At 39.1% G+C, this 12,713-nt stretch overlaps 1 protein-coding gene and 1 non-coding gene across 8 annotated transcripts in view; both read right to left on the reverse strand.

Annotated features, from left to right (window-relative positions):
* Positions 1-576: 576 nt before the first annotated feature.
* CKAP5 (cytoskeleton associated protein 5) overlaps positions 577-12,713 on the reverse strand; it is a 53,897-nt gene continuing 41,760 nt past the window's right edge. For 6 of the 7 annotated variants that reach the window (XM_048305895.1, XM_048305896.1, XM_048305897.1 and 3 more), the window contains 13 exons: positions 11,938-12,110; positions 11,703-11,726; positions 10,626-10,799; positions 10,067-10,187; positions 9,197-9,376; positions 8,556-8,743; positions 8,085-8,160; positions 7,100-7,288; positions 6,843-6,977; positions 6,224-6,307; positions 5,973-6,132; positions 4,200-4,354; positions 577-2,939 (listed from right to left, as the gene is read on the reverse strand). In XM_048305895.1, coding sequence (XP_048161852.1) covers positions 2,685-2,939; positions 4,200-4,354; positions 5,973-6,132; positions 6,224-6,307; positions 6,843-6,977; positions 7,100-7,288; positions 8,085-8,160; positions 8,556-8,743; positions 9,197-9,376; positions 10,067-10,187; positions 10,626-10,799; positions 11,703-11,726; positions 11,938-12,110 — 1,914 coding nt within the window. In that variant the 3' untranslated portion in view covers positions 577-2,684. The remainder of the gene's footprint in view (positions 2,940-4,199; positions 4,355-5,972; positions 6,133-6,223; positions 6,308-6,842; positions 6,978-7,099; positions 7,289-8,084; positions 8,161-8,555; positions 8,744-9,196; positions 9,377-10,066; positions 10,188-10,625; positions 10,800-11,702; positions 11,727-11,937; positions 12,111-12,713) is intronic. The other variant, XM_048305901.1, reaches the window with a different exon arrangement.
* On the reverse strand, positions 9,911-10,019 carry LOC125328227. The gene has a single exon (XR_007204609.1). It is a non-coding gene; the product is annotated as a small nucleolar RNA SNORD67 (small nucleolar RNA).

Genomic DNA, 12,713 nt, shown 5'->3' on the forward strand with positions numbered 1-12,713 from the left:
TTCAATTTTTCATAAACTCCTCTTTAGCAGCAATTTTGGACCACTGAGGACCCAGGAGTACAGCAGTAAACACAAATTCTTGACCACCAATCTGTTTAGCCCAATTTCCTGCTAAGACAATCATGAGATTTGAAAATACTCCCTGCTTCCTATGGCACCATATTTCTAAACTCAGAGTGCCATAAAGTCACAGAAACAGGCAACAGTGAAATTAGTTGTTCTAAAAAAAAGTTATTGATCAATTAGTGTCTGACGACCTCCTTTTAGATGGCTCATTTGGGAACCAACTTGAAGCAGCTCAATTTGATCACCCAAATAAAGCACAAAAACCAACCTCTCCGAAATCTGAAGAACAAAACCTCAAGAGCTCACGTTTCACGGCTGTTTAAAGTCATTGATAACCACAGGCACTGAACACTGAAAATGTTTAGCCCTTCTCATGTTTAAAATTTAAGCCTCACCCCTTCACTACTGTCAAATAATCTGTGACAAGAGGGGAACCAGGACCATACAGTTTCTGGAGAAAGTCACTGTTCATATTGACTTGTTACAAACAATACAGAGGAATCATTTTTAAAATTCAGTTTAATGTTATTTAAATATTGTCTGGGCTAAAGGTTAGGCTTTATTAATTTATGTGCACAAGTTTTAGTTCAGAACTCCCAGGATATTGAGTCCAACCAAACACTACAAAGACACAGGGCAAAAACTCATTCATAAAAACAACTCTATCTTCTGCTACTCAATTATTCCTGTATTTCACTTTCGATTCGGCTTCAAATTTAAAATAGTTTATGCAGGTTTGCAGGCATTGCTGTTTTAACATCCTGAGCTAATTAACAAATAGTTCTTCAGAATGTCTGCTGAATATGGGTTAATTTAAATGTCACTAAGTTTCAGAGAGCAGCTAGTAATTGAGAGGTAGTGGCAGTAACTCTAGTGTCAGCCAACACAAACTATTCACAAACTGCCCCAGTTTAAGTGCACAAAACCACAGCACTTACCAGTAAGGGCCAAACCTGACTTGTAACAGAGCTCTGTTCCACAACTGCATGCCCATTTCAGGTTATGAGAGGAGACTGTGACTACTAAATCGAGGCAGTGGAGCAATGAATGGCGTCATATCAGTTAACACAGGATGGAGAACGCTTGTGATCACCTGCTATCACAGTGTGCAAACTCACCATAAGCACCAAGCAACATTATGTCAACTGCAACCCCAGCCTAGGGGTCCTGTGAAAGGAAGATTTCAGACATTTGCAGAAGCTCTGGCATAGATCTGTTGTACAAGTACTAATTTAAAGCCACATTTTTACTGTAATCAGGCAAGACAGTTTCAGTAATGGGCCTTACGCAGAGACTGCTGGTCCACATAGCAAACAACAAAAGCAGTAGTTACAAGGAACAGATTAAAATCTAGCATATAGGTGTGTTATTTTAAGTCTGCCTGTCCAACTCTTCAATAACTCTGTTCTAGCTATGGAACAGATGTACAATTTATGCTTCACAACCAGTTCTCACAGGGAAATGGTAGTAAGGTGAAAATACATCACCTCCCTAGAAATGAAAGGGCTAGAAAGGATACACAGTGTGTCTGTCAATCTTCATTATTTGGAGCTTCTGAAAAAGGCTAATCACTCATTAAAAAAAAAAAGAAGTGGCTACAACTTCTGCAGACTAGCTCTACTTAGGTGTCTTAGATACAAAATGGTAGAGATCACTGACATCTGATGTTTAAGAGCAAAAATAATGTAGTGAGTGAGGTTTACCTGCATGAGGAACATTCCTTAATCAGATGAGTTCAGGATAAATGAGTCCACTGACTGTACACCACTGCTAGTCTATTCCGTATCAACAGCAGCAGGCTCCCTCAAAGAAAGCTCCCTCAGATGGGACCACACAATCTGGGTAAAGGCATCACAAGGACTAGATAATTCAAAATAAGCATTTCAGCAAACTAAATAATCTCAAGTTACAGAAACATATTCCAAAACAAAAAAAGCAACTATATGAAAAATGTACTACTACTCATACAAGTACGAGTGCAAAGTCTCAGGACTGCACCCACAGACAGTATATTTCCACTCATCTTCCTTACAGTGTATCCAAACCCCAAGGTTCATGTAAGGAATAGCTTAGTTCAGTTTCTAGATGCCCAGTCACTAACATTCAACCAGCAGTCGCTGCTGTTCCTATAGAGGCTGGTATAGTTAATGCAAACTTTATTTACAAAAGACACTTAAATTAGTTACTTCATGCCATGTGTCCATACAGAATCAACAGTTCAAGGATTACATGGAGAAGAATTCACAAAATTAAAAGTGAAATCACTAACGGTCTTCTAAGAGTTAAGAACTAGGAAAAGATTTTAAAGACAACTTTACAAATAAAAACCCCAAGTCATGAGAAACTAGTCTGAGCAAGAGGATGGTTGTTTACAGGTCTGTACACTAAAACTAATACACAGACAGCCTTCTATTGTCAAAGAGATGCTCATTGAGAAGCAGATTATGTACAAATACTTGTGCCACAATGACTCAACCCCCCAAAATCCACTGTATTATACATAAACCAGTTTGTATACATCAGGCCTAAACGAGGCCATTTAACTATGAAGACTTCTAGTTTAGTAAACTAAAGCTGGAGACAGCCCCAAGCAACAGCAATACCGTCTCTTTGCATCTCTATTTGCGACTGCTTTTTATTCTCTCCAATCTTTTTTTCAAGTCATCAATGTTGGCTGCTGCAGAAGAGGGTGAAGCCAGGGTAGTTCCAATGCCAGAGGAATGAGTCTGATTGGAGTCCAGGTCCAGATGTTGGTACTGCTCCCGGGACTCACGCAGCTGGGAGAGCTTACTGTGAAGCATATCTGTAGAGGATGCAACTGTAGGGAGTGTTGGTTTAGAGAGCAGAGACGTCAGAGGGGGTCTGTCTTCCTGCTATGAGGGAGGAAAGTGAAGTGTTAAGACATAGTGGTAAAGGCCATATAAGTAGTACAAATCATAATCAATGGCTTTTCATCTCTACAGGAAGCAATAAAAACAGAGGAAAGGGAAGGAGCACTACAACACAAGTGGATCTGGAGCAATAAAGTCAGTTGCTGTCAAAGTCAGAGCCATGCAAAGCTAATTACAATACTCAATTCTTATAATCTGAGTAGTTAATGTTTAATTTTATGTCAATAGGGACACAAAGAAACTAGTCTTTCAAGATCAAAAAAATTCCCTGCAGACCAGAGTTTTACTGAGATAGACTGCCAGAGTCTTGAACAGCCTAAACTCCTGATTTAGGAACAGAAATTTTGAACAGGATTGAAAAATTGAACAGGAAAATCCCTGCCTATGTGCAACATCAGCAGACAATGAATTTTTTGGAAGAATGAGAAGAGGAAACTTGAACTGACTGGCAAGACCGAACCTGTCAAAGGCTGACAGTGTCAATTCACTGTTCTTTTATCAGTTGATATTTCCATCTGAGTTACTTACCTTGTTATTGATCATCTAGGAAACATTTCCCCTCCTCAGAGCTCTAAGATGATACTGATAATTTGGGTCAAAGTTTAAAACAGTGATGCATCTGGATGACTATCCCCAGAGTGAACATCACTTCTCACATGGCCGAATTAAAATTTCAGGAATTGGCACTAGATTCCTAACACACAGATCATTGGACTGTAAGAAATTTTGGTCCACAAGTTTCCAATATTAAGCTCATTCAGCATTTCTTTGCCTCAGTAGCCATACACCCAAAATACATCATACTTCAAAGTCTTAATTCAGCTCTCATGGTTGTTTCAGAGCAGAAGGACCTAGAATTTCCCATCATTCATCTCTGAGGTCAATATATGCTACCTTTTAGAGAACAGTAGTTGTTTGAACCTTTCTGAGACTCAACTGCCTGGCAAGGAAAGATAATTAGCTACAGACCTGTAGAGACAACCTGCACATAACACCAGTGATGCAGACAGAGTGGATTGAAATATAAACCAACTTAGCCACGTAATGAGTTTAAAGCCATTTATACGAGGCATAGTGACATGCAGTGAGTAGCTAGGACATGCACTGTAAATGAAAGATCATAAATTCTGATTAGAATTCAAATGCCAGAAGGCAGATTCAAAAAAAAAAAAAAAAAAAAAAAAGCCAAGTGCAAATCAAGTGCCTCCCCAGGAGATTCACAAGTGTTGTCAAGTACAATACCTTTGCATTGTCAAGGCCACAACGCTGCCTGAGGATTTTTAATCTTTCCAAGTAAACTGAAGGCCCCACTTCCTCCCCATTTGTGTTTCCTATAGATGAAGATACAGTGTGGGTAGACACAGGAACACATGTTCCTTCCATCTGAGGAGAAATTCCTGGAGGATGAGGGGAAGTAAGGAGGAAAGTTAAAATTTAGAACATCAGAAAAGTGTAAGCCTCTTGGTCAGTTCCTTGAAATAAGATGCACTGGATGACGAATTAACAAACCTATTATTTTCTGGTTATTTGCATTTGCTAGTAGGGACATATCCACCCTTTCATTTCCTTGCAAAAGTGACAATTGAAAATCAAGAAAAGAAATGGAGAAATTTAAGGAGTGGCTGCAGAGCAGCTCTAGAAGTGCCGAGGAGAGCAGTGTATGGAGAGGAAGATGCTTATGTGCACCAGCAGGGACCATGTCCAACAGGAGAACTGAGCAATTGGCAAGGTGGGAAATACTTGGGAGTCATCTGTCTTCTTCTAGTTTAGCTGTACTTTGGGGCTTACCACTGATTCTAACCCCTCTTCATTTCTCATTTGTGCAACTTGAAGCTTTTTATTCCAATTTAGTCTCAAAGAGTGATTTCTGGAATGCACATAAAGTTTTTAAAGCTTCCCTACCAAGCGACTAGAAAAAGAATTTACATTATGAAAAAAACTGTTCCATTATTAAAGGAATTGCAAATTCTAAGACTCAGCATGGACAAGAATTTGTTCTCACTAATTTACTACAAGGGTGTTTAAAATAGATAAAAAGAGAATTAAGTATTTATACCTTACTCTAAATAAAGCACTGTTGCAATATTCAACAGTATGTTCTATTGTATCAGACTTACAGTTAGCAACGAAAGAAAAGACAACTGTAGCACATAAATTTGGTTTTGAAAACTGCTGAACTAATATTTCTCAGTTGTACAGACTTTTAGGATGAAAGATAGAATTTTCTGTCCTACACAGTTGGACACATTTAGGAGGTTCTGAAATAATCTCGTATCATCTTCCTAAAGTAATCTACAATACAGGGATAGAAGAAGGAACAGTAGTAGAAAAAAGGCTAAAGTTTCACAGGACACAGTGAAATGTGTAAGAAATAAAAGTTAGAGGTAGTTTTGCTAAACTGTGTATCAGCTTTTACTGCCAGCTAATAATTTGTCACGTTCCTTCCCTTATATTTCATTAAATACTCCTTTGTATTTATCTGCAATGAAAAGACTCACTAACAAGCAGTTTTACAGTAATTCATCCAATTAAAAAGTAATTTATTGGAAGTGGATTTCTGCAGAAACAGTTCATGTTATTCAAAATAAGCTTTCCAATTCCATAGAAAATAACACTATTAAAAAGCCTCCTACACGTTTTTAGTAAAAAAGTAAAAGAAGCTGACAGCTGCTACTGTTTTAAACCAGCTTTATACCTTGCAGAACCAATTTACAATACCAAACACGAAACACAGGCTAATGTTCAACCCATGCTACAGGATATGGATTAAAACCAGTTGTTTACCAAGTCTTTCAGATGTTTTCTACATTTAGTGTGGTTATAACTTCAGTTTTTGTAAACAAAGAATGCATACTCCCTAAAAATGGTGCCTCATGAAGCAACACAAGCACCAAGAAAATACATGGATTGCTTCAGAAATCCATAAACGTCTGCAAATATTAGTTTCTACCAGGAGACATGTAACTGTTCCAGCTCTGCTTCTCATAAACCAATCAGTTTTGCTGCAACATGTACCTGTAGAAGTAGCAATGCGTCCTTTCCCTTCCCGTTCCGTTTCTATCAGTCGGAGGCCTCTTTCCACATAGCTCTGGAAGAACTGTGAGGAATTTTTCAGGAAGGGCTCAATATCTGCATCAGAATATTTCTTTTTGTATTCATACAGCTCTGCCAGACCCTGGGAGGGAAGAGTTGCTATGTATTACTACAATTGCTGCATACACCATTCTAGTGTATCACGCTCTTCCTTGCAGGAAGGGGGCACTCACCTCCTTGGTGTTCTCCTTTGAGCCAATCTTCTTAAATATTTCTGCCAAAATATCATTGACTTTGGCTTTTGAAGCCTTTTCCTCCTAATAAATAAACAAAAGGAGACTTTAAAAACAAAGTGAATAAAACCAAACAGAAATCAGAAAAACCCATGACACCCTCTGACCTGCTAGCTGGATACAGAGTTTCCGAGATGAAGAAAACTTTGAAGTGATCAGGGTTCTACATAGCCACTATATATACACAGAATGAGAGCAAGGACATTATGAAGCTGTAGGACTCCTTCTGAGAAGTTAGTGTTTAAAACCTGTTCTAAGTATGGCTAACGTTTAGTAGATCAGATGCAGTACCATGCAGCATAAAACTTATGCTGCACATGTCAATGTCCTGGAGAGCACTTCATCCTGGGGCTGTGCACAGAATACTCAGGTAAACACACACAACAAATTCCCAAAACAGCTGTAAATGAAAATTTCACTTTAGAAGAGTATTTCCAGCATTAGTTACATGTTGAAAAGGGAATTTCTACTTGATATTCCACAAACACAAAATTAAGTTTCTTTCTTAAATAAATTGCTTTACACTCACTTTCCCTGCCAACACATTTTCTTTACTTACTATGCGAGAAGCTCCTTTTTCTGTATCCTTATCGGCTTTTCCAGTCTGATCCATGGAGTGTTTCATTACTCTACAAAGGTGAGCTTCTAGCTCAGACTCATTTTTGTTGTCTATCATTGTTAAATGATCTAAGATCTAAAATAAGAAAAAAGGGGAATTAATGAAAAAAAAAAAAAAAAGAGAAAATAACAAAGGAAAGACTCTAGAGACTGCATGAACATCCAATTTAAAAATACATGACTAGAGACTGCTCTGACCTTGGGCCCTTTCAACTTGCACAGGGTGTGAAGCAGAGTCTTCAGTGTCCTTATAGGGAACTCACTCTTACATTGCTTCAGCTTCTCTTTGGGAAAGACCTTCATGAAAATGTGGATATCCAGCAGAATCCGATCCAGATTGATGCTATTAATGGTTTCCGGAAGAAGACGCACCATTCTCCACAGACACTGGAACGAGAGGCTGACTTAAAGCAAGACAACTCAAGAAAGAAGCATTTGATTATATAAGGAGAGGTTACACAACACTATCACTGAGCCACTTCACTCTGCTGGCACATCATACAGGCATGCACTGTCTGCTGCTCAACCTATATTTGCACTGGTACATACTTTCTCTTTGTAACTGGCTGTACAGTATCCAGATCTTTCTTTAGAGCTGATGCATAAGCAAGGTGCTGACTTCTCTACCTATAACAGAAGACTGAATGCTTTGTGTGAAGAAATTTCAGCAGATAATATATATATGCTATGTACACCTACACACAACACAAGTTCTTTAGGTTTAACCTCATTAAGAATGCCTGAGCTGTCTTTAAATCATGCCAGTCACAATAGAGTGTTTGTCATATGGTAAGAAAAGATCGTGCTCATGCTTTAAATGCATGCATTTGCCTGTTTACTCTGCCTATCAACACAGATGACAGGATACAAGTCACCTCCAGCCTAGGACTGTTTGAATCCATAGTACAGTGTGGTGCCCAAGCAAACAAGCCCAGCAGGTGACTGTACACCTCTGTATGGAGTTTGTATTAGTGTACACAAGTTTCTGTAAACTATTAGCAGGCGTTAAGCTCCTGCCTAGCATACAAGAAGTTCCTCTATGTGAGATCTAATAGGATCAGAATGATAGAAGTTATAAGAAATATTTCAAGTTATGGACACTAATTTTTTTAAACTATATCTGTTCTTTCAGGTAAGATGATTCAGATAAACCACAAGTTCAAAATCTCTACTACAGGCTCACCTTCATGACAAGTTCTGAAAACTTGGGAGAACTGGCTGTTGCTAGAAGACTGTCTTGGAGCAAAACAAGCAGAGCACTAGAAAGAATAAATTTATAAAGGTTACACAGAAAAAGTGCTATACACAAGAAAAAAAGATGCCAACTCACCACAGAATACCACACCAGAGACTGGGATTAGTCCAGCAGTTGTGCAACAGCTCTTTCCTTCTTTCTTTCTAGCATGTTACAAGAATTTAAAAGATAGTCTGCTGAACTCCAAAGCACAAAGAATCATACTAAGCTGGTTTGTTCAGCCTGCCTCCAGCTGTGCAGTCAAATTCTGATCACAATCAGTGATAATTCTTTATTAGCTAGCAGAGTGATTCTACAGACACCAGTCTTTGCTTACAGAATGATTACCAAACTCGGCCATTCAAGGAACACACAAGAACAGGTAAAGAAAGCAGTAACTGTGCAGTTTTCATTATATACCTCAAGATGTTGGTCTGGTCAGACTTCTCTAGAACTTTCACTACCAAGAGGTTGACTGATCGGATGACCTGCTCACCCTCCTCAAGATCTTCAACCCGAGAATCCAACATTAATGTAATAAGACCATGCATTAGGTCTTTAAGCACACCAGTGGAAGCCTCTCGAGCCAGACTCTCTATCTGAAACAGCTACAGATGGAAGAAAGTGTTAGTTTTCCCTGCACGTGATCCTTTAGCATAGGGATTTCTCTAGACTATGTTGTCAAACCATGACATCTCCATTTCCCACAAGAGTAAAAACAGTCAAAACAACTATGAAGGAAGTTATTTCTACTTAGTGACTTCTGAAAATACTCAGGCCACCAACTCAGCACTCAAACAGTAAAGACTACTAAAAACAGAGCTTAATAGAAGTCTTAGTAGCTGTATTTTGCAGAAGCAGAGACCTTCTTCCCTTCCCCAGTTTCTCGTTCCCCACCTGCTCTCAAAAGGTGCATTGATGAGCAGACAGTTGGCAACAAACCTTCATAAGAAGGACTCAGTAGTAAGCTAACCTAGGTACAGAACAGACATTCCATTCTCCCACAACTTCTGCACAGAAGTTATTTGCTCTTCACCTTATCTTTTACATCAAAGCCTTACCGTGATCATGCTCCCAATAATACAGCTGTAAAGTCTGACTATCTCATCTTTGTCCAGCTTCTCATCTGCCATGTGTGTATTGTAGATTAACCGAAGCTGCATAAATGTGGCTATTAGGAACTGGTCGATGTGGCCAGACATAGCTTCTGCTTTGTCCTCCTGTTTGAGTACCTCGTCAATCTAAGATTTAAGAACAAAATGCTCTAGTAAAGTCAACATAATGCAAACAGTGCAAAATAACAATAATCTAAATACTTTTCTATAGGAAGGGTCTTGCCCTGAACAATCCATTTGCCAAGGCAGTTGTATTCTAAGCTTTCACCCAAAATCAGTAGCTAGAGATTTGTATTGCTAATCCAAACATGACCAATTAATGATATTTTAGAGAACTGCAATGCTATCCTGCACACAAATGAAAACATCAACAGCTGCATTACAGATTCTGGAATTAACAGCTTTATGAAATCTTCTGGACAAAAAAACCTAAGTAGTTAAAGCCACCCTAAAATCATGCAAAAACTATGAGGCAAGACAATCCTTTTGCTAAGGATCTATAAAACAGTTTACATTTAAAAGGTAAGTCTTGCTGACTAACTGGCTTTTACAAACTCTTAGCACAAATAATTTGACAAAACCAAAAATATAACACAGAAGCACTAATGAAAAAAGTATTAAGTTTATTCTACACCTTCCAAGTGGAATTTCTACTGCTAAAGCGAGTCAGATGGCCCCTGTGCACTTAGTTTTGTCATCAGGGAGACTCTGAGCAGAGCCCATGTCACCTGACATGTGCTCCACCACAGTGCAACTCATCACCCTCGCAGGCAAAGTTTGGTACTCTGTTATTAGTTGCTGCCTTAATTCACTTACCTGTGTCAGAGCCTGGATGCTTGTATTTATATCACCACTGGCTACTTGGGAAATGACAAAGTTGATAGTAGAAGCTGTGTTACTGTGCATGTCATCGAAGTGTGGGGACACAGCACGGATTCTAAAGGGTTGAAAACAGGATTCATTACTTTCTGGAGAACTACTTCAATATACACTTAACCGCTATATTTCAATGATGATTTAGAGACATGGGAAAAGGATTTCCTTCTTCACTGAGGATTCTCAAGTAAGGAATAGTTCTTTTTATCATGTCTATTGCACTATTTGTAAAGACACTGATGATGCATTTACAAACTCAAGATCCTCTGATTATAAAAACGCCTAAGTAGAACTCATGTTTTTCATTAAAAATAACTGCTCTCCAGATTTCAGAAGAGTACAACAGACCTTTGTTTTGCCATCTCTTCAAATTAGCTGACACCACCCTCTTATGGAAACAAGTCTGAATGTAGAAATTAGCACTATCAATTCACCTCAAAATATTTTTTAGGCAGCCCTGCTGATTTCACTTAGGAGTTAAAACTAAAGTTAAACTCACTTGGGCTCAGGAATCAAGACTGGCTCAAAGATGTCATCTAGTTTGTGCTGTACAAGTGCTGGCATCTCACATCTGACAGTTCCATTGTCATTTTCAATTTCATCAAGATCCAGCTGAAATTCCCGTGGAACCGTATGTGTTGTCTCAGAGTGGCTGCCCATGTTGCGATTTTGGCTATAGAAACCACGAGAGAGGTGATTATTATACATACACAAGAGGCAAGAATATTAGCACTAGCATCCACTGGTAGCCCTAAAGCTCTCATAATAGCACAGGTTTTGCAGTTTGGATTATATTCAAGCCCCTTAAGTTCCTCTGCCTTTCCCCTAGTCTTTAGTAAAACAAACTTCTGTAGGCCAGAAGAGCGGCTGCTACTTAGTTGCTCTCCTAGTTTCTGTTGTAAACCACTACAAGACACCCTGCACCTGTGCTAGGTATGCATGGTTTGAGGTAACTAGTACAGCTCACAGTACTATTAAAAGAATATAACTTCAAAATTTGAGGGGCTTTTTTTCACCTTTGGTTTTTTAAATGATGGACAGGATGCTTATGTACACAGCAACCTCACGAGCTCCTCTGAATCTAAGACTCCCAGCACCCCACATGACCTGTGCTGCATATCAGATTTTCCAAGGAAATATTCTAATACATAATTATCAGCACAGACTTGCATTCCAAAATAATGAGCAGGTGCAACAAATAGTTTCTGAGCTTTTTGTTTTGGGTACTGTTGCCCCAGGCTCTGTAAATCATACATCCTTATCCATTTCTGTGCTTTGTCTAACGTAACTAGAACAGGGTCCAACAAATACTAAGTTTAATGCAACACATTGAAAGTTCTCCCAATATTTTGAACGGTTGCTTAATGTGGAAGTGCCATGTCTGTCTGCCGCTTAATCTACAGTCACCTTGGCAGAAACCCGTATTTCTGGTTTCTTTCTTTTCTTTGAGTCAAGAGACCTGTAAATAACCTAGAACTAGCCATGGCAAACCCGTCACCCTCAGGAAGGGATGACTAGGGTAGAAGTTGAAATATACAAGAGCCTTGCTACCAAGGAGTTAGTGGGCAGTACTTACATCCTATAAGTGCGATACATAATTCTGTCCATGGAGAAGCAGTGAAAAAAGGCACAAGACCATTTAGAAAGATTTAAAGACAGACAAGACAAAAAAATTTCAGACATTTAGATTTGTATTATTTGGCCATTTTTCACAACATGCAAAGATGATGATACAAGAACTAAAATGGCATTGTCAGATGTATTAGTACATACACTATGCAAGATAGAGACCATAATATAACGTTACATACTTGAGTTTGGAGGACATGTCTTCAGCCTGTCCCTTCCGCATCATGCTGGCGTTGGTGCTGATGTTCTGAGTACGCTGAGGTTTCTCCTCTGCCTGTCTCACTGGAGCAGCAGAGGGTCTCTTGGCTGACCGCTTTATTCTTTCCTCAAGCATGCTCATGTCTTTCTCTGAAAGCTGCAACACACGATGCTTTCACTCAACATTGAGTTAAGTGTTTTAGAAATCTCAGTCACCTACAGGATTCATACCACTTATTAGTGCAGACTGAAGTTCTCTAACACGAAAGTAGGAACTGTTAATGCTACCTCCTTGCAGCAAACTAACCAGGAGACTCTGGACTGTCAGGTGCTACTTCAAGAACTAATTAACCCATGTTGACAAGCTGTAATACAGAATACACCTATTTCTAGCCCACAATGTCAAGAAACAGTTCATCCTGAATTCAAACTATAGTACTACCCTGTGTTTGCAATTGTTGCATGTGTTGCTGCAAAAACCCCAAACAAGAAAACCCCCCACTCACCTTTCTACATTCCCTATTAGCAGACCAGGCAGTGCTTTAACATTCTGGACCCTGCCACAGAAGCCAGAGTCCCTCTGACAGTTGTCCTGTTCAATGTACTCATAATTCACTATGAACACCAGATCAGCCAAGTTAATGCTCCAACTCAGGCAGTAAAAAGATTCGTATTTACCTGCTTATCTACCAGACCAAAGACCACCAATAACCACATTTGAACAAAATGCATTACAATTTTATGAGAAGTACTCTCCAGC

Source organism: Corvus hawaiiensis, chromosome 6 (assembly GCF_020740725.1).
Source record: "Corvus hawaiiensis isolate bCorHaw1 chromosome 6, bCorHaw1.pri.cur, whole genome shotgun sequence".
Lineage (NCBI taxonomy): Eukaryota > Metazoa > Chordata > Aves > Passeriformes > Corvidae > Corvus > Corvus hawaiiensis.